We start from the raw sequence: 22,309 nt of genomic DNA, 5'->3' as shown, positions 1-22,309 counted from the left end.
CACGTCTTCTCCAGCAGCATGCAACGTGCACAACACACCCGCTCAGAACGCAGAGGTGTCACAGTACTGACCTGCTAATACTGCAGTAGAAGTACACATGCTAGAAGTACAAGTTCTGATCCTACTCATTTACTCAAGTAGAAGTACAGATACTCTGGTAGAAGTACAAGTTCTGATCCTACTCATTTACTCAAGGAGAAGTACAGAGACTCTGGTAGAAGTAGAAGTTCTGATTTTACTTCTTTACTCAAGTAGAAGTACAGATACTCTGGTAGAAGTAGAAGTTCTGATCCTACTCATTTACTCAAGTAGAAGTACAGATACTCTGGTAGAAGTACAAGTTCTGATCCTACTCATTTACTCAAGGAGAAGTACAGAGACTCTGGTAGAAGTAGAAGTTCTGATTGTACTTCTTTACTCAAGTAGAAGTACAGATACTCTGGTAGAAGTACTTATTTATTTCTTTACTCAAATAAAAGTGAAAATGTACTCAAAGTATGAAGTATGAAGTTTCCCTGTGAAGAACATTTCTACCGGCTGCTTGTTTTTTTCATGTTTCACGTCATATTAATAATACAAATATTAATAATAAAACTAATAATAGATAATTCCCTCAAATGCATTAAAACTAAAGTAACGAGCATGTTTTGAAAATGAGGACTAGAAAGTTCAGAGATTCGTTTTTAAATGTAGGAGGAAAAAGTAAAAAGGTGTCAGAAAAATAAATACTCAAGTAAAGTACAGACACCTGAACATTCTACTACAGTAACAAGGTATTCGTATGCATGTACGCCGATGACGCCTGAGGTGACAGCCTGTCAATCAAACGACGGCCCGTTCCTATTGGTTGTTCAGCTGTAGCTATCAGCGGTACAATTATCATATTTAAGTACAACTTTGAGGTATTTGTACACCTCTCTCATATTTCCACTTCGATGCTTTCAGAGAGGGACATAAGGTTCATCTTCCAGCTGCAGTAACTTGTCAGATTAAGATTCTAACACCTGATTATATGATGAACTATAATAACGGTTAACGCTTCGACCCGTGGGACAGGAAGCACATCAACGTTCTCACCGCCGTGCGTCACTCGCTCCGCGGCGTCCAACAGGCCAGTGTGCCAACGGTGAAAAGTGAAATGGACGGTTACCAATCCGGCATGCTAGAAATTTATAGGCCCAATAAAAAAAAGAGTGAATTCCTTGTGTGGCTTGGAGCAAAGTCACAAAGTCTAAGATTATCGCAGCGGGAGATCCAGGAGGGAAAAAAGAAAGACAGCGATGTGATTATTTATGGATACTGGTGATAACTGAACAGGAGGGAATATTTATAATTAGGTTAAAAGGCTATTTTCAGGCCTCCGGAGTCTCGGGGCTGTTAAAATAATCAGCTGAGTGCTCATATGATGGAGCATAATCATCAACACGACGTCATCCCAGACTGAAACACTGAAGCTCTGCACAGAGAACAGCTGCAGTATTATTATTATTATTACTATCATTATTATCATTATGATAATTAGTTAAAATAACCACGTGCGTTTTTTGGTGTTGAATGTCTTCTGTTTGTGTAGCTGACACAAAAACACGGCATAACATTTTCTAATCAAACAGGAAACTTCAGGGTCTTTAACACATTTGTGCCTAAAGACTATATTTATATATATAAATATCTTATATATATATATCTTGAAGTCTGGTACTAGACATACTTTGGGCAATAATCGGAGAAAAAAACATTATATACTGTATATATATATATATATAAACAAAATAGGAATCATGAAATATCACACTTCAAAAGCATCGTTTGTCTTCGTCTTCCATATTATTTTTTAACAATGCATATGTGTGCATGGCTCTGATATTCAGCTTATTTTTATGAGTTAAATGACTTGATTGTACTCTTATTTTACTTGGTTTAGTCTTTGGTACTCTGCACCACTGTTTTCTTCTTTTTAATAAAATATAATAATAGATTAAATATCAGTTGTGGACACAACCGGGTTCAAATGTCTCCATCAGACGACGTATACGTTTCAAGATTTTATTTTTTGTCAACATAGTTCACACTGAGAAATAAGATTATTATTTTGCAGTTTCCCTTCAGTGACCTCATAGAAAATAGGAAAGAATAATACTAAAAAATAAAGGCATAAACGTATAAAAATGTATTTACAGTCCGTGCAGTTAAGCAGCGATGCAAATATGAAGGTATGGATAAAGTACACATGGACATATTGTGCATAGGTGTTAAACAGTCAGTATGCAGGCAGGAAACTCGACAAGTACCAAATTAACAGCCTCAACGTCGATACATTGCCGAGGTCAAAGGTCGAGAGACGCCGTTAGCACCATGAATCAAAACGAGAACCATCATCTTTACAATAAGCTGATAACGAGACGGGAGTTTCACTGTGTGAAGCCTTCGTGCCAAAACACACTATTTAAAAGAAGTATCGTCCACTTATTCAAATGTTAAACAAACCAACATCTCATCGCATCCAGACAATCACTTTGAAAGAAAAAATATTTAAAATATCTCGATCCGGCTCTGCTTCTCGTGTGAGAGGAAGACAAACAACAGTAAATGAAAGGGCGTGAGCGATGGAAGCATACCTGTGAGACGGAGATCACGCTCTGCAGCATTCAACAACATCCGTCACCTCCGTCACCTCCTCTCGCTCTGATGGAGCGCTTCAGATTCAAGGACACACCCCGACTCTCTCAGCCACCGAGTCGGGAAACAACGGGTCTGAATGGATGCGGGTGAGGACGGTGTCGGGCATCATTGTGGAGAAGTCTGACAGACACTGCAGCCTCTGTGAGCTCGCTCTCTCACTCTCTCTCTCTCTCTCTCTCTCTCTCTCTATCTCTCTCTTTCTCAGCAGAGCACAAATATAACCCTTGTGCTTTTCTTTTTACAAGCAAACTTTTAAAAAAGAATAAAAAGCTGTCAGAAAAAACAAGTCAAGTAAAAAGTTGTAAAAAAAACAAACAAGTCAAGTAAAAGTAAAAAGTTATAAAAAAAAATACTCAAGTAAAAGCAAAATGTCAGAAAAATGAATACTCAAGTAAAAGTAAAAAGTTGTAAAAAGTTGTAAAAAATCGTCAAGTAAAAGTAAAACATCAGAAAAATAAATACTCAAGTAAAAGTAACTCATTGTCAAACAAATAAATACTCAAGTATAACCCTTGTGCTTTTCTTTTTACAGGCAAACTTTTTATTGGCCTTCGTCATCATCTCTTTCACAATCCGCCCGTCAGTTCGCGCCGCGATGCCGTCCATCAAAAATAAAACCACCAAACCAGAGGTGCTGCACCACCACACCCCGAATACCAACAAGCACACTTTGTTCTCCTTTGCATTATCGACTATTCAGACTTTAGTCACGGCGAAAGCTTCCATAAATAAGCGGACACGCCCGGCGTGAGGTGCCATATACTAATATAATGCAGGGTTAGTTGAATAAATTCTGATAACAGGCGCTGCAGAATGTATTTGGTCTGGGAGAATAAAACGTCACATTCCTTCAGGCAGTTCAAACATTTGGTTTGATCCGGAGCCAGGATGGATGCCGGTCGCATGATCCCGATCATGTAATCACACCACACAACCACTCCTCCATCTATTGTTGAGAACATTTTTTATTGGCATTCCAGACACCACAATGTATTTTTGACGTACCGATCATACCTTCTCTCCCCTCCCCAGTTTGGAGAGCGTTCAAAACTTTGTCAATAATTTGCCGGATCAACGAAGGGCGGCGAGGAGCGAGACTTTGGACTCCCAGCGGGGGGTTCGTTCTGATCCGAGGTCATGGAGCGAAGGCTGGACTCGTGGTCAAGTTTTTACTCCACTACAAGAAGTGAAACTTAAGTTTCAAAAAGTAGTCCATGTGCTGCTGCAGGAAAATCAGCAAAATAATACTTTAAACCTGCAAGAACAGATTTTTTTTTGTCCACTTGGGGGCAGCAGAACAATTCGCAAATAGTTACTTATTTATACATCCAGTACTTCATTTAAATCTCTTTTAGTTCTGTTTTTGGTCTCCACCAACTCCAGAGGGAAATCTCTTTAGCTGATAAATGCGACGCTACGCTCACCAGCTAGTCGAGAACGGCGGCTAACAGAGCAGTTCGTGTACGGTGGGTTAATAGAGCTTTTTGGCTGAAAACGGCTTCCTGCTGCAGCCGATATCAACGCTATGACACGGTGCACTATACGATGTTGGGAGCCAAAGATGCTAACGGTGCTAAGAGCGCTAACCTGAGGGGGGGAACCGGAGGGTGGGTGCTGTCGGTCCGGTCGGCGTTAACAAAATACACGAACACACACTAAAAGCATGCATGTGAGCCCGGGTATGTCAACGCAGCGAGGAGAAGCTTGGATAACAACACACACAGAGGGACTCCATTCTCCACTCCGACGTTACTCCACCATAACGTAGCTGACAGCTGTTTGCTGCTTTATTAACACTCTGAATGGCGTATTTTGCAAATTGCCGGTTTAACGTGTCACCGAATACGTTTAGTAGTTATCACAAAAATATTGATTATAGGTGTCAAAAGTAGCTGTATTTACATACTTTCCTTATAAAGTAAAGGATAAAGTTGGATAAAACGAGGCTTTAGTAAATGTACTTCCAACATGATATATCTGATCTCCGAGGTATGAGAGTTTTTTACGACATCTACAGATTAGGCTGTAATTCAGCGTTGATGCGCTACGATAAAGAGTAGGCGAGAGAGAAAGCAGCTTCCACCCTGGAAGAAGCTGACGAGGCGAACAGCAGCTCAGTGTGTAACGACGATAATAAACACTGAAACGTCCACCGGAGGCCGACCTCCTACCGGAGGACCTCCGTGACGAACGTCCACAGTCAAACAGAACCCCAGCTGACATTTACGCGTCATTATGGGGGAATCCATCGGCCTTCCCCCCCTTCATGTCTGAAGTTAAAAAGCACTTTTCAGACACCATGATTGACCCGATGCCCTCTCAACGCTCCCAGCAGCCGTTTCCTGGGCAACAGCTGGAAACGGCGTCGGTCCTAAAGGAGCCGGTGAGTCACTCGGCCTTCGTCGGTGAATCAGAGTCCGTCTGCTCACCGTTACAACCCAACACGTGGACGATGGGAGCAAAAGTCCCTGAAACGCCACCCGGCGGCGCCGATCGCTCACTTATCGAACCGTTTCCTGTATTACAACAGTTCTGTGGTGTTATATTTGCACAAACACGACGTTTTGTTTGATATTGAACGTCTTTGTGGCTGATAAACATCCTTATCTGATCGGCTTGTTTCACAACACGAGGCCATAGAGCAACATGCACTCCAGATGGTGTTAAGGCCAATACAACCGCCGAAAAGAAAGCTCAAAGGTCAAAACAGACACCCAATAATCTTTTATGGTCGCCGTGACAACGCGGAACGGGATGAATCAAACTGTGTTCTCAGCACGCCTCGCCTCCGGTCGATGTCTGAGCTTCACGCCCAGAAGAAAGATACCGGCCATGCTGAGAAAGGAAAGTGATCAATGAGAGGTTTTATGTTTCTGTCAACGAGCGTCCAATCATTTAAATCCACATTTATAGACGTCCTTCTGCTGCACCTTTTTGTACAAGTCAGTGCAGATTCAGGGAAACTATGATGAAACTATGACTATTGTAGTATGTACTAGTATGTATCCCTACTCAAAAGATCAAGAGATAGAAACATATCTTGTTTTGCAACTATAAAAAAATTACATAAAATAGAGAAAAGCAATAAAACTTCCCATTTAAGAAGCTGAAGTCAGAAAAATGTGGTATTCTTGTTCAATAAATGACTGAAACTATTACAAAACAACATAATAGTAATACTTGTATTCATAAGAATGTAACTAAAAAAAACAATAACAAAATAAACATTGTGAAAGAAGTGGAACGTTGAAATGTCTAAAAGTGAAGTAAAATAAAAAGGGAGAAGCTGCAGCTGTTAGCTTGGTGAGGGTGAAACACCAACAGGAACCTGACTGCTGCAGAAACAGGGAAGCTGAGCAAGGCACCTGTCAGACTGGGTTTAAGGGAGTGGAGGTTGGACACACACCAGGGACGAGAGACAGCTGATAGAGACCGCTTCCTCTCTCTCTATTTGCCTGAAGCCTCTGATAAGCGACTTCGTTGGGATCAACTCCTCACGTTACTCTGCAAGACTTACAAGGACTGTAGCGCCCAATATAACAACATAATAACAACATAAACACACCCAGGTGGACTCTGCAGACCCCCATGCACGGGGTGGAGGGGGGCAACACACTATTAAAAGCCCCAGAGTCCATTCCAATCAGTCCCGCCTGTCAAAGTGACTCCCGGCTCCTAAAAATAGAAAGTGATCCTCCTCCACCACCGAACCCCCGCACACAAGCAAACATGTTGGCAAAAAGAGTCCAGGACCAGGACCAGGGCCAGGACCAGGACCAGGACCAGGACCAGGTCCAGGACCAGGACCAGGGCCAGGTCCAGGACCAGGGCCAGGACCAGGGCCAGGGCCGGGACACGCTAAAAGATAATTAAACATAAATTCCCCAAATTGTCATTATGAAACTAAAGTCATGTGTCGTGGGGAAAGAAAAAAGGATTTTAACGTCTCTATATTTACGACCATGAATCAGAGAGAGAGAGAGAGAGAGACAGAGAGAGAGAGACAGAGAGAGAGAGACAGAGAGAGAGTGAGAGAGAGTAAGAGAGAGAGAGTGAGAGAGAGAGAGAGGGTGTGTCTGGTAAATGGCAGGCAGATTTGTTTATTCAGACTTCATATTGCAGCGAAGCGTGTGGTTTCGACGGCATTGTGAGAGTTTGGGTGGATCATGGGAACGAAAACGTCTCACATGCCAAACTCACATTAAAGTGATGCGTTCAAAGACCACGACTCCGTCACTCCGACTCACGTTAAAGATGCGTTTACTGCCTACAACGCCGTCGCATCGCTGCTGAGACACATGGAGATGGATGTCTCCCAGCTCGGCCTCACCTGTCTCTGCCTCACCTGTCTGCCTCACCTGTCTCTGCCTCACCTGTCTCTGCCTCACCTGTCTGCCTCACCTGTCTCTGCCTCACCTGTCTCCACCACCTCTCTCTGCCTCACCTGTCTCCCTCCCCTGTCTCTGCCTCACCTGTCTCCCTCACCTGTCTCTCCCTCACCTGTCTCCCTCCCCTGTCTCTGCCTCACCTGTCTCCCTCCCCTGTCTCTCCCTCCCCTCTCTCTGCCTCACCTGTCTCTCCCTCACCTGTCTCTCCCTCCCGTCTCTCCCTCCTGAAGAAAAAAAAGCCAAACAGGTTGTTCAACATACTGCGTGTTGTGAGTTTGCACGCTGTCCGGCATGCAAACTGGAATCTGAAACCTCCAACTGAACGTCTGTCTGACGTTTTGGTGATTTTCTCACTAAAATAGGAAATCAATGTGCCTGCTGACCCGTGGACTCGTTTCTACGTCGCATGTTTACAGAAACACAGAGCTGAGCGTAATCAGGCGTCTTACTACGCCGAGAATAGAGCCGACCTTTTTTTAAACTGCGGCTCCAAAAACCACACACGGAAGGAAACACGTGCTCTGAAACACTAAAGTTACGTTTCTGTGGGATACGAATAGAAACGGTGGAGGAGGAGCCGGACTTCCAACGAGGACCCGGTCACCGTGGAGGACTCCCAGGATCGGGACTTACTTGACTGTGACTCTGGTGGACAAGTCCTGGAGGTCCCCCGGGTGGAAGAGCTGCGCCTCCTTTAGTCCCAGCTTCCTGCCGGCCTTCAGGAAGACGTTCAGGTTGTCCTGGAAAAACAAGAGCAGGAGAGAGGAGATGAAGGGGGTCGTCCACCTCCACGGCCCAAAAGAATAATCACTGAAGAATTCTCTGGCAGCCTGCAGCTTCCAAAGTTCATATCAGCAAGAGAGCAGCGAGGGCCGGGGGAGGAGGGGGGAGGAGGGGAGGAGCATGCCTGCAGCAAATAAGAAGGGACCTAGTGCACACAAACACACATGCGTGACAGCAGCTGACTGACAGTACAACGCCACCTGTGGGCGGGGCCTAAAAAGAACAGGAAGCATGACATCAGAGCTCTTTGCACGAGTCCCTACCCAACCGGCCGTGCGAGTGCAAAGAGTGACAGAGTGACTCTCTCCCCCCCCCCCCCTCCCTGCCCAGCCCTTCTCCGGGAGAATACCTGAGGAATCTGCGGGGCGGTGCACTATTTTGGAGACGCTCGGTTGCTATGACACTGGAGGTCGGGTGACAGAAACCGATAAATATTGTTTTTTTCCTTTCATCCCTGAAGCAACTGGAGACGCCGTGTGGGAGCGTCACTCGTCGGTTTGGTTTTCTTTTTACATGAAGTTCCTACACGTGAATGAACACACACATTAACACTCTCCGGGGCTGCCACTGCTCCCCGAGTGAGTCTTCCACCCGGGGAGAGCTCGGCCTCGGCGTGGGCTGGAGTAATGACGGGGTAGCTTCTATTTAAAATCTCCAACATGCTTATTAGCAAATGGTGGGACGGCGGTGACCTCTCCCTCACGAGCAGCTTTTCTTGTCGTTTAACGGCCCTTTGACGGGCCCTGCAGGTCACCGAGGGCCCTGCAGGCCAAGGATCATAAACCCCCAGAACAGAAGAAGTTTCCTCTTCCTCTGTTCTGTAAATTACGAGGGTTTTGAAAGCATCATACACTCTTCTGTGACACTTTTAATTTATGACGTCGTCCCTTCTCCCAGCATGCAACACTCGACTCTGCATGTTCAATATAATAATAACAGAACAATAATTCCTTTCTCATATGAAGGAAAAGTGTGGCCTTTGAGGACAACGCCACAAATCTCACCTGAAGCCGACGTAATCAAGGCGTTTATAAAGGAGGGGATAATTAAGGGGTAATTTAAGCCCCTCCCCCCCAGAACAGAGATAACGATGTCGGAGGAATGTTATTCTGACTCGCCTGCACATAATCCTGCTAAATATGCCGTACCATCTAATCCTCTTCCTGCAAACTTCCAGGATCTTTCGATGCTTCTTCACACCGAGAAGATCTGAATCACACAATGTGTCCGATTGTTGGGGATAACAACAAAAGTTCCCGGGTCCCTACTGGTCTGCATTGTGGTCGCTCTATTTCTTCCACGGCATTCTTTGTCTCAGATGGGCATACTCTGCAATTACCCTCAGCTGACCCTCTGGCAGCGCCTCAAACACCCAGCAGAGAGTATGGGCTGCACGTTTCTGAGCCCTGTGACGAGAAAACCAAATAAAAAACACCCTCCTTTCCATGTGTTCATCTGCAGCTGGCATCCTGTCCTGCAGAACCGGGCCAAGGACCAGGACCAGGGCCCAGAACCAGGATCCTCATGACCCAAACCCACAACTCACTGAATGCTCGGCAGAGAGTGTGCTGACATGGGAAACATTCCCTTGGAAGGCGAGCGGAGCCAGAAGAATAACGGAGCCAGCGTTGCTAAATATTCCACAGAAACCAGAGGTTTCTGTTTTTTCCCTCGCTCGGCTTTTTTTTTTAATATATATTCTTGCACGAGAGGGAAGGAGCCGGAGCTCTGGTATGGATTTTAATCTCTCCGGGTGACAAAGAAGCTGAACCGACAGCTCGGACGGCGATGGTGGAGCGGTTAACCCACTCTGACTCAGTTCCTCGTCATATTTCTTCCCAACATGGCGTGAAGAACAGCTTCCTGTTCTCCGACAACGTTCTAATCCTCTCCATGTGGGAGTCATCTGAGGAACACGGACACTTAATGCTCCAGTGGCTTCACCACGGCAGGGAACTGGGAATGTGAGCCATACACGCAATACACACTTTTCATGAGGTTTTAGGGCTTTTTAAAGAAAACATCCACAAATACATTTAGGTATTTATTTGTCAATGAATAAATATGAATAATAAATATAAATAATAAATATAATATACTAAATCAATTCACCAAAGTAAAGAAGATAATGCCTCATTTACATATTTACATATAAACATAAAATTTCATGTTGATATCTGTTCATCCAAGTGTCTTCAAAATGAGTGAATTTGACAATTTATATCTTTAAAAAGGTTTTTTTTCCTCAAACTTTTATCCATCAAACCTTCCACTTTCATCCGTCTCTATATTCTAAAGGTTTTTATGGATGCGGTTTAATGATAAATCATCCATAACCTCATTTATACCACATTTTTTGGCCAAAATGTTTATTTTTATAATGTATATGTATAATGTATATTTATATTATGAACTCTGAGCATGAATCTGTTCTCCAGCAGAGCGAGGTGAGCCACTGACTCATGTTTGCTTCTCCACCTGGATTTATGATCAGGTGGTTTCCAGGTTTCCAGGTCCCGGGTCTGATGATGGAGCAGATATAAACTTCAGCAGGTGTTGAACCAAAACACAACCGGAGTTTGATTGACGTCATAACACAGATATGACGTCACCGTGTCGACTGTGAACCTGAACGCTGGTCTGGTTTCCCCGACTGCGAAGCACTCAGACTCAGACCGGCCCCCCTTAAGGTCGGGGTCTCTGTAAATCCTGCAGCTGGACTCAATTACTCTCACAAGAGAGCGCTTTGTGAGGGACGGGGCTACTTCCTGACGCTCGAGTTCATTTCAACGGCTTGAAGCGGCTTCATTCTGAGGTGAAAAGATGGATATTATTACGTAATCGGAGCTCTGTCTGTCGGACCCGTCTACTTGGACCTGTCCACTCTGACCTGTCCTCGGACCTGTCCACCTGGACCCGTAGACCCGGACCTGTCCATTCAGACCTATCCACTCTGACCTGTTCATTCGGACCTGTAGACCCGGACCTGTCCTCGGACCTGTCCACCCGGACCCGTTGACCCGGACCTGTCTACAAACTTCCACTTTCATTCCTCTCTACATTCTGAAGGTTTTTAGGGAGGGTTTGTTCATTTATCACTCAGAGCCTCATTTATACGACATTTAATTCCTAAAAACATAAATAAATAAATACATGTTTTATGGCTGAGTGATACGAGATCTCCAAAACCTTTGACTCTAATATGTCAACGAAATGAAAGCAGCCTGCTTTTATCCAAAGTTGTGGAAATGTATGTAAATGAGCACATATTTAATAAGATAAACACAGACTTTCAGATAAGCTGTAAACCTGAACTAACGTAACGGTGTTTCCTGGAGCTTCCTATCAGCCTGCCGTTCCTCCCATTCAACCTACTGGTCTAAGAGACTCACCAGTCCAGCGATGGGCGTGGGGAGCCGGTTCACCCTCCGGATGGTTCCAGGTTTGATCCTGTTGATCAGACTGAGAGAGAGAGACAGTAAGTGAAAGCACAAGGTCATTGGCTGGGTGTTTACTGGGTTTACTGGCGGCCACCTGGCTCCGGTTTGCTGCTCCGTGATGTAAACACACAACCCTGTGATCCTCCTGAAGACACGCCCCCTTCTTCTACGGGACAACCCCAAACAAACCCGGCGCCACCACAGGAACGGGTTTTAGATGGGAGATTAAAACGCATGTTGTGTGTCATTCATGGTGTTTTAACAGGATTCTTTAGTCCAAGAGGTAAACAATCATATTTAAAAAATGTTCTTCAGTATAAAAAATTACAAATAAAATACTAAATACACTCAGAGTAAGGCTGCGATTTCAGATGAAATTGCTGATAATCATTTTATCTTTAGAATATAAAAAGCAGAAACATTTCAAACGCTTGATTCAATTAGATCTCATCGTCAAATGTCCCGTTTTGTTCAACTGGTTGAAAAAAAAAATAATAATTTGATTTAATATGATGCAAGACCACAAACGACAGCAAGTTTGCTCAAAACCATCAACTGATTAACAAAACAGTTGCTCGGCGAATCGTAAGTAACGGTGCTGAATGACTTGTAGTTGTGGTTATCACAGTTTAACAGTTTAAACTGGGCGACTAATAATCAGCTGTTTGGTCGTTTAATGTGTTTTTGATCATTTGCTTCTAACTTTTTTGTGCAAAATCTTAATCTGCAAATAAAAAAAGTGGAAAATGTCTCAAACATATGGATGGATGGATGGATGGAGAAGGAGGATTGCAGTGAAACAGTAGACATCACACATCTCAGTGAAACATTCCTCCCTGAGCAGCTGTGATAAGCCGAGACAAAGGGAACGGAGGCAAAGAGCGATTTTAATCTCGGGCCTTCCTCTTCCTCCTCACGCTGACCAAACATGGACGCCGGCTTCCCCCGAACCAATCACGTGTCTCGGTTGTTCCCGGAGTCTAATCAGCAGAACGAGGCCGACAGGAAGATTCTGATTGGTTCTCGCTGATGGTGTCGGTCCATCAGGGACACATTTAGATTCTGCAGCATATTATATCTCACAGAACTGATAGATAGACTCCATGACACACGAATCACCACGAAGCCACAACTCTCAACTTGAAGAAGAGAATTCTGCAGCGATAAATCTGTTCCTCTAACTCGTGGAGACTCCGATGCGTCCGGGGCTGATGGGAAAGCAGCAGCGGCGCCCTGCGGTTTCATCTCGGAGACTTTTCCACTCCCTACACGGCTTAAAAGTTCAAAAAGGATGGCACTCTGCCCCTCTCCACAGATCCCGAACATCTGTCCAACAGGCAGCCGCTCTGGAAACACATCCAGCTTCACCGAGATCTCAACACAACCGGCTATTGTGGAAAACGGCGTCCGACAAACAAACAGTGGGTCGGCGTTGGCGTGGAGGAGGGGGGTAAATATCTGGCCTGGGGAATCTCAGCAACACTCAGGTTGGGAGAGCAGACCTGCAGCCGAATGAATGAGTACTTACTCACACAACAGGACTCCGTTCTCCAGCGCTGCTCGGAAGTCCTCGCTCCCAAACGCTTTCTCCGTCGCTGCCTGGAAGAGAGAAGAAAACAACAGTGAGGAGGGTTGGGTGAGGAAGAGGAGGAGGGTCAGTGTGTGTGTGTGTGTGTGTGTGTGTGTGTGTGTGTGTGTGTGGAGGGAGAAGAAAGGTAGGATGTGGAGAACAGTAGCAGAGGAAGTCGGAGGTATTTCCTCCTGGGTTGCTACGTCTCTGGGGCACAGAGGAGGTCTTCAGGTATTCCTGGAGGAGGAGGGGGCATCGGGGCCGATGAAGGGCTCCGGTCCTTCTCACCTAGATGTTAAAAAGTTGGCAAACTGAAGAACGGGAGCATCCGAGGAGCTTAGAGCCCCTCATGCCTTTCCCAGAGATCTCAAACCAGCATTCAGGACTCTTCAGTCAACCCCTCGGTCCTCGTGTGTTTTTAAACTTTATTCATGTGGAAGTCCATGCAGCGATGTTATGAGATGTTATGAGCCGCTCCTTAGCAGCACTTCCTGTTCCGTTTTCAGCTTCCTGACCAATCAGCACCTGAGCTGCTGAGCTCCAACACAAGCTGGAAAACAGTTAGAGGGCGTGTTGCTGCACAGCCGTCTGTGTTCATTATTATTGTTGGAAGATGTTCATACTGTTCATACTTCACAGCTGACAAACAAATGAAGGAATGCACCTTTAAACTACGGTTTAAGATGACTTTCAGTAACTGGATAATCGTAAATATAACACTTTAAAAAGCAGTCTGGTTCATTGTCGAGTTTTAAAGAGTTTTACGAATATTTTTAATATAATAATATCATGGTTTATAATTGTTTGGGCTGTGAAATGTTCATATCGTCTAATGTTCAAACATTCTGCATTCTAATAAAAGCAAAAATAAAACATATCTGGATCCGTAGCAAACACATAAACCAGTTCTCACACTTTGTGTAGCTTCACTGACCGAACACACGAAGCACGAAGCTAACACACTGTATGTGTACTGTAGTAGCACACACACACACACGCTCACACACACACACACACACACACACACACACACACGCTCACACACACACACACACACACACGCTCTCACACACACACACACACACACACACGCTCACACACACACACACACACACACACACGCACACACACACACACACACGCTCACACACACACACACACACACACACACACACACACACACACACACACACACACACACACACACACACACACGCACACAAACAAGTCTAACAGGTCTCACAAAAACCAAATTATTTGGATGAAACTTTTTCCATTCAAGGAAAATGGACAAAAGGCAGGACAGTTACTGGAAGGACCGGGGGAGGGGACACTATTATTATTACTATTACTATTATTACTATTATTATTATTATCATTACTATTATTACTATTATTATTATTGACACAGAGTCGTGTTACACCTCACACCACGCCCCAGACGTCCTCAAATACCCATCATTCCTGGAGAATTAGTCCAGATTATAAAAGATGAACGTGATGACTTGTTGGAATATATGACGCGTATCTACGCAGATCTCGCCGCGTTGCCTTCACGGCACGGAAGAAACCAACTTCCCAGCAGCGGCGTGCAATCAGTGAGGAGCTGCAGCAGCAGCTGGGATTCCCGTCTGCTGAACAACAACAACAGCAGCACAGGTGGAACCAGAGCGATCTGGATTCACCGAGGTGTCTGATAAGGAAAAACAATGGAACAAAGAAAACAGGATGATCGTTGAGATCTTATCTCCTGGTCCCTCATGTGTGGAGGCTCACACTAATCTGGAGTTTTCTCCTCTCCGTCGTCATCATTAGAGGTATAAGCCGCCCCCTCTCAGATCCAGATCCTGCTGGGCCCCCTCTGTCCTGGTGAACCTGCCATGTGGGATCACGACTCTAATCTGAAACAACATACTCTGATTTAAAATGAGGAGGGATTTAAAAAACAGCTCGCCTTCCTGCAAACCCACCGTCGCTCCCCTGAAGAATGTGCTCCTAAAGGCCTCCCGTACACGTGTGAAATTAATTATTATCGTTATTGCGGTTTAAAAAAAACAAGGGGGTCTCGCTGGACCACGAATAATCAGAGTCTCTGGGACCACAACTATTGTTTATTCATGCAGGGCAATGAGGCAAATCAGTATCCCCCCCTCCCTTCTCTACTAATTGTTCCCCAAATTCTGCTGCAGGGTTCAGGGTCGTCGGAGGACATCGTCCAAATATAAGAATAACACATGGACATGCACTGAGCGGCTCCTTGCGTGAGGTCTGGCTTCACGTGAGCCTGCAGGAATGTAGGCGTCCTAGTTTCTGGTTGCCCTCCATCATAACGGTCTACTGCAGAGAGGTGGCTTACAGAGAGACCGTTACAGCAGGGCACTTCACGACCACCACAGAAACTTCTACAACTTCAGGAAAGAAGCTTCGTCAACTTCTTCCAGCTTCTCAAACGAGTAGATCTGAGAGAATTAAGTCAACATATACTTTGACAATGAAAACGATCTAAGCAGGCATCACATTGGATAAGAAGCAAAACATCAAGAAAGCTTTTTAAATTAATAAGTATCTCAAAATAATGACCAAGTATCTCATAATGACAACTTAGTATCTCATAATAATGAGTTAGTATCTCATAATAACAACTTAGTATCTCATAATAATGATTTAGTATCTCATAATAATGCTTTAGTATCTCATAACAACAACTTAGTATCTCATAATGACTTAGTATCTCATAATAACGACTTAGTATCTCATAATGACTTAGTATCTCAAAATAATGACCAAGTATCTCATAATAATGATTTAGTATCTCATAATAATGCTTTAGTATCTCATAATAACAACTTAGTATCTCATAATGACTTAGTATCTCATAACAACAACTTAGTATCTCATAATGACTTAGTATCTCATAATAACGACTTAGTATCTCATAATGACTTAGTATCTCAAAATAATGACCAAGTATCTCATAATAATGATTTAGTATCTCATAATAATGCTTTAGTATCTCATAATAACAACTTAGTATCTCATAATGACTTAGTATCTCATAATAACAACTTAGTATCTCATAATGACTTAGTATCTCATAATAACGACTTAGTATCTCATAATAATGAGTAAGTATCTCATAATGAGTTAGTATCTCATAATAATAACTTAGTATCTGATAATGAGTTAGTATCTCATAATAATGACTTGGTATCTCATAATAACGACTAAGTATCTCATAATAACGCTTCAGTTTCTCATAATAATGTCTTTGTATCTCAAAATAATGACTTTTGACCTCATAATAATGTCTTACTACAAACTACAAAAGTTTCTCTTTAAAAAACATGACCTTGTATCTTGAATAATTACTTCCATAGGAACCCAATCTAAAAAACCTCTTGAAGGAGAACAAGATGTATTTTGGGTAAGAACTTCCTGGGTGACTCTTTGAAAAAATAAAACTCTCCATCACAAACGTAAACAAGAGCATGTCTGACACTGTTGTGATCTTGTGATTTACTCCGAGAACCAAAAACGCCACTGAAAGAGATTCAATCTGACCAACAAACACTCATTAAACCACCGACTGTAGACGTAAATAAAAGACGGCGTTTCGTATTTACAGGCCGCATGCACCATTCTTCCCATAAACGCCGTCGCTCTGTTCAATTAACAAGGAGCTCCATTATTGTGTCTGACAGCCGGCCAGCTCGCTCACAGCCGAGGCGGCTGATGAAGGAATGTGTCCATGTGACGGCCTCCAGACCGTTTAGTCCACTTCTTTTAACAAATACCACCGACCTCGCCGTGCACACACGCACACAAGCACACAAGCACACAAACACACAACCACACACGCACACATGCCTCCGTTTAAAGCGCCGTGAAGCAGCTTGTTAATCATCCAGTGGCGGAGCTCTGCAGCCACACAACTGTGTCTTTGAGGGTCAAGCGTTCTCGCTCTCTCACGCGCCGGCTGCACCTTTACCTATTCAGCTTCCTGCTCGCCCCACTAATCCCACCCCCCCCCACCCACCACAGCCCACGAGGTCGGCTATAAGCCACCACAATGGGCCAGTGTGTGAGCGGGCAAGAGACACTGATGTCACATCAGAAGAATCCAGAAATCAGAACAATATTTGTTTAGTTTACGCCGCCCTGCTGGGAGCAGAGGAAACATCATTTTACCCGCTTGTAAAAAAGAAAGAGAAAGCATGAGTCTGGCTGCTGGTGGGATGGAAACTTTAAATCATTTGACTTCTTTTTGAGGGGGGGGGGGTTTACTTCTGAAAGTGAGCTGGCAGCTGTTTTGCATTTTGATTTCTGCACCAGGAAAAGAGTTACAGCTACATTATTATTCATTATGAGTTTAGAAAAAGCAGTTAGTTGTTCATTCTAACGTTCATTCTAATCATGACAAACATCACACGAGTTGAATACCTGAATGTGTGTGTGGTAAAATGACTCAGATTTGTGTTTTTTTCTCTCCCGACAAGCTTGAAACTCCTCAAAGAAACCCTGATGAGAGGAAAGTAAACAAGGACTGATAAGCAGGTCGAGGCAAAGATCCTCCAAACAATCCAGATGAATGGAAATCAACTGAACTGTGAGGTAAGATAAGATGGAGGGGGTTAATTGCTTGGAGGAGTTTCTGTTTCGCCTGAGAGGTGGGGTCAAAGGGCACACCTGCCCAGGTGATCCATGAACAGACTTATTGGAGAGTAAAACGCCAAATTACGCGCACTAATTCTCTAGAATAATCATAAAAACAATAAAAAGGTGCGTTCACTGACCTCGATCCACCTCCGCGCCTCCAAGTAGGCCTCGTCGGAGCCGACGGCGGACTGTTCGCGCCACTCCATCACCACCAGAACCGTCTCATCCGACTGCACCCGGATCGGGTTCCTAGTGGCTTCAAAAAGTCCGCGTGACATCAAAAGCAGGAGCCGGTCCGCCCCCAACAAACAAAACAAACAACACACAACGCACGTTAACACTCGTCTCGCGTCACGCTTCGTAATCACGCGACTCATTCAGGAAAAAATGCGTCCCATTGTTCGTCCGCAGCCGCCGAGGTGTGACCCGCGTTTACCTGCTCGTCCACCTGTGTGACGTCGCTGCTTCTGTGGTTGGTTTTTACGCGCGCGGCTCGGTCCGGTTGAGCTCACCAAACGGGTCCTCGGAGTCCCACGGTCCGCCTCCCAGTCCGCTACGGCAGGACGGATTCACCTCCTAAGCTGTGGCAGGAGGGGTGGGGGTCCAAAGTGGGGTCCGAGGACCACCCGCGGGTCCAGCCCTATGTTTGGAGCGGTTTCCAGGTGAACAGGAGCGTTATTTGGGGGTTTCCACTAGTCCCCGTGCTGGTCTCACCTGAAACTCACCGGGTCTATTAATGTGAGTCTGAGGGGTTTCTGTCGAGAACTCGATGTTTAAAGTTGAGGGAAAACTTCGGCTCTCCTTAAACAAACCTCCGTCTTACAGCGACACGCAGCGGCGGTGGAGGTGTACTGCAGAGCCTGAAACACAAACCTGACTTTCTGCTCAAATTTAACTTAAAATCAGTTGTTTTGTTATCATTATGGATAACAAATCCGTTTCTGTCCGGAAAAAAGAGAAGTTTATCAAAATAATACGTTTTGTGTAGTAAATGAACAAACTTCAGTCGACAACAGCAACATTAAGTAAATTTTGCCGTTTTATTTGACAGAATTTCTCATTCTTATTACAAAAATGCAGGCACCTTCCTCACGGATGGACAGTCTGGACTTTTCAGTGAGCCTCACTTTTTTGTTTTTGGATAAGCTTTTCATAACTTTATTACTGCACACAAACAGCACGAAGCCTATCTGGGGTTTTTCTTCATTTCAACACTATGACTGAAAATGAAAAGCCTTGCAAAACAAGTTTCATCAGCTGGGGTTTTTAAACCACGTGTGTCAGACACACGATCGCAAACAAATCACTGTATGCAAAAAAATCTGATATCTGCATCGGGCACAGTTCAGCTGTGGGCGACCGAAAGATTTTAAATCTTAAACAGGAAATACTTTGAGGTGCGGATCAATACTCAAGATTCTCTTGTGATGTGCAACAAAAATGGAAGATTACTTCAGAATTTAATCCCTGATGTTTAATATTTTCCCCACAAGTATTTGCGAAAAAAAAAAAAACGAACTAATTTTCCAATAAAGTCAGCACTTGAGAAAGTTTGGCAGTAATGTTTTCTTTGTGTTCTGGGGTCCCGAGGGAGGGGGTCCTCAGTCTTTGGAGAGGGCAATGATGGTGAACCGAAGCTCCTGAGGGTCCCGGGCCATGAAGACCTTACAAACCGCTGCAGCATCCTGCAGCACAACCACACACACGGAGGGAATCACGACTTCAGAGATCATTTAATGACAACGCGTCTCTTTTATTCTGCGAGGTCTTACCTCCAGGAAATTATCTTCGGATGTTTTTCCGTGGACGATAGGGAACGGCTTCCGGCCATCTGGAGTTATAAAAACAAAATACAATCATTGTTAATTAAATCTGCCGCCATTCAATGTGGAATTAAAGTGATTATCGCCAAACGCGACTCACCCAGTTCATATAACTGTCCTCCGACATTCACGAAAGCTATAAAATGCAGATTGACTTTCTCGTCTAAACTCGGAGCCTAAAAAGGAGAAAATAAAAAAGCATTTTGTACGAGTCGATTAGTGAGATTCAACAGTTCTCTGTGAGAGCAAAGCTCGCCACGAACCTCGGTCTGTCCCTCCTGAGCGCTGGACTCATGTGTAACTCGTATACTCTGAAACAGAAGAGGATTTGCATTTAAGCAGCGATCCTGGTAGTTTCATTGTATTGTATTCGGCTGCTGTGACTCTGAGAAAAATAACTTTATAATATATGAAAACCACTTCATCACATCATCCCTGAGCTAAAACGTGCTCTTCAGTGTTTTCTTACCTCGTCTTTTTCCAGGAAGACGGCCCTCTCCTCCGAGCTCATTTCAGACGTTTGTTCGATAAACTTCTTCAGTGCAGAGTTGGCCTCTGAGGAGCAAACAAAGCCGCGTTTGGATTTAGATCGAGCCATTCATCAGTTCAGCAGAAGAAACCGGCAGCTATAAATGTGTACGTTAGAATAACATTTTTCTATGTAAATCAATTCTATGCTACAAAAAAAACTGTGGGCTGAACCTTTATGATCTCGGATTAATCTGCCATCGACTTTTTCCTTCTCCAAACAAATAATAATACAAACCTTCAATAATCCACTTTGGATCAACCTCTAGTGTCAACACTAATAATTTAATCGGACTTCATGTATTCCAAGTGTAGATCAGTGGATCATCTTTTCCTGGTTTAGAACTAAAAGTGATACAAATAATGCATTTCATTACCAAATCAAATCAATAATAGTTTGATTTTCCTCTCAAAGTGTCATAAAATCCGTATTTATTGGATTTGGTGTCATATTGTCATTTTAACTGTCACATGATCAACTCTGCAATCATCCACCCGTCTTTCTTTCACAGCTGAAGATGCCGTGAATCAGAACAAACACTCACCGAAGTCCAGGTGTGCCCGGTTGTTTGCCACGGCGTGAATCAGTCCTATTGTTCCGCAGGCGTTCCCGATGGTCTGCTTGATGAAGTAGACGTCGGGGGAGATCTGCTGCCGCTCGCCCTTCAGCTTCTCCTCCTCTTCCTGCTTGAACGCCTCGTACTGGACGGGAAGCAGGAGAGAAAGCTCCGTTTTACGTGTGTAGTAGGAGTTCATGAACACACCACAGACTGTAAACACACGGTACCTTATCCGTCACCGGGAAGAGCAGCAGCACCGCACACACCGGCCTCGGCACCATGCCGAGCATCTCCGGGTCCAAACCGTACACGTCTCCGAACTGCCAGGTCCGCTTCATCCCCAAGCAGTTGACAAACTACAGACAAAGGCTGAGAGTGAATCAGCACGCATACGAAGACCTGTTCAGACCGCGACTCTGCATAGATGCACTTCTATGTTCTAAATATAGCACTTTGATCACAGCACTGTTGTTCTTAAGGTATGTTTGCTGAACAGCTACTACTTTACTCAGACGAGAACACTTGTTTCTATTTTTAGCTCTTACTTTATCAGCAATGATATGTTGTGGTTTCTTTCTTTCAACAAATGTTCTTATTGTAAGTCGCTTTGGACAAAAGCCTCTGCTAAATGCTCTAAATGTAAAGACAAAGCCAAGTTTAAGTTAATAACATACAGCCGATTCTTGTCCTGTGACATAAATTAATAAATAGTCAGCATACTAAACATAAAAAATCTTACAGGGAGTAAATAATGGATTTTTATCCTTATTATAGGGGAATAACCTTGAATTAAAAGTTGTTAAAACTGCAAGCAAATATTAATGAATAGCTGATTTATTATAGCAAACTTTTTTTGTACAGTTGCTTTAGATAACTTTCACCATGTGTGATTACACTTGCAATTAATTTTAAATTAATAAATGTTTAATACCATTACATGGTTTCAGTCAACCTCTCGATATTATTATTATTCCTGTATGTTTAACACATGTTGCCTGTCTTTACTGCTACGTGTTGATACTGCGTGTTACTGACACTTACACCAATTTCAACGACGTCATTCGTTTGTATGAAGCTCGTGGAAAAAAGGTGACGTCAACACATCTACAGCAGGACACTTTGGTCAACCTCTCCGCGGCCTGTTACGTTTATTATAAATACGTTAAATACGTTAACTGCAACGTATTTAACGTACTGTAACTCTGACGCTACGCTGGATGTAGCATCGCTGCAGGCCTCGTCCCTCTACAATGGGTCTTTTTTTAACATAAACACTCACCTGGTGTTGAAATCAAATCAGAATAAAAACACTCACCTTTGTCATGACCTGAAAGGAAAAGAGAAACAAACAGGAATATTAATTAAATTGCTTTACAAAGCAGCCACGCCGGCTTCTGCTATTGTTCTAACGGCTAGCTGCACGTTAGCTAGCCGCCACACGCTTTCGGAATGAATGACTTCGCTAAAAAAACAAACAAAGTATTTTTGAGTAAATATGAATAATACAAACTTCTGGGTTGGACTCCAGAGGCAACCAGCGCGGAACGTCCATCCTGAAAGTCGACTAGTATTTTTTTCCTCTTCTAAACGAGAGCTGGAACTGAAACAATCTGTTTGACAGCTGCGAAGCACTTCCGCGTCGGGAGAGCTCACCGAGACTTCTGCGTAATGCGCAGGGGTGCTTGCTTTTTCGTAAACCATAAATATATCGCACTCAGTACTTTACAGCACAAACGGATATGTTAAAATATGTATACAAATATATTGTTGTCACCATATATAATCGCATCATAACTCTTCGTCTTTAATCAAAATAAAGGATTAAAAAAACACCCCCACATTAGCCCAACAGTGGACCATTCCAGAGTCATGGGCGTGT

The 22,309-nt window shown here is 43.9% G+C and overlaps 2 protein-coding genes across 10 annotated transcripts in view; both read right to left on the bottom strand.

Annotated features, from left to right (window-relative positions):
• The window catches only part of lmo7a (LIM domain 7a), a 42,726-nt gene extending 24,614 nt beyond the window's left edge, over positions 1–18,112 (bottom strand). For 7 of the 9 annotated variants that reach the window (XM_084022952.1, XM_084022955.1, XM_084022954.1 and 4 more), the window contains exons 1-5: positions 17,956–18,111; positions 17,657–17,775; positions 12,822–12,892; positions 11,246–11,315; positions 7,704–7,810 (exon numbers count right to left, since the gene is read on the bottom strand). In XM_084022952.1, the coding sequence (XP_083879078.1) occupies positions 7,704–7,810; positions 11,246–11,315; positions 12,822–12,892; positions 17,657–17,725 (317 nt within the window). In that variant the 5' untranslated portion in view covers positions 17,726–17,775; positions 17,956–18,111. Of the gene's footprint in view, positions 1–7,703; positions 7,811–11,245; positions 11,316–12,821; positions 12,893–17,656; positions 17,776–17,955 lie in introns of all 9 variants that reach the window. The other 2 variants (XM_084022956.1, XM_084022959.1) reach the window with 2 other exon arrangements.
• Positions 18,113–18,540: 428 nt separating this feature from the next.
• On the bottom strand, positions 18,541–20,818 carry uchl3 (ubiquitin carboxyl-terminal esterase L3 (ubiquitin thiolesterase)). The gene is made up of 7 exons (XM_084023089.1): positions 20,658–20,818; positions 20,416–20,572; positions 19,812–19,897; positions 19,606–19,653; positions 19,443–19,518; positions 19,292–19,350; positions 18,541–19,204 (listed from the first exon to the last, which is right to left on the bottom strand). The coding sequence occupies exons 1-7, from the start codon at positions 20,766–20,768 to the stop codon at positions 19,121–19,123; spliced, it is 621 nt and encodes a 206-aa protein (XP_083879215.1). The 5' UTR covers positions 20,769–20,818; the 3' UTR covers positions 18,541–19,120.
• Between the last annotated feature and the right edge of the window lie 1,491 nt (positions 20,819–22,309).

The sequence above is a fragment of the Eutrigla gurnardus genome, assembly GCF_963514095.1.
Source record: "Eutrigla gurnardus genome assembly, chromosome: 12".
Lineage (NCBI taxonomy): Eukaryota > Metazoa > Chordata > Actinopteri > Perciformes > Triglidae > Eutrigla > Eutrigla gurnardus.
This window is presented reverse-complemented; position numbering and strand designations above follow the sequence as displayed.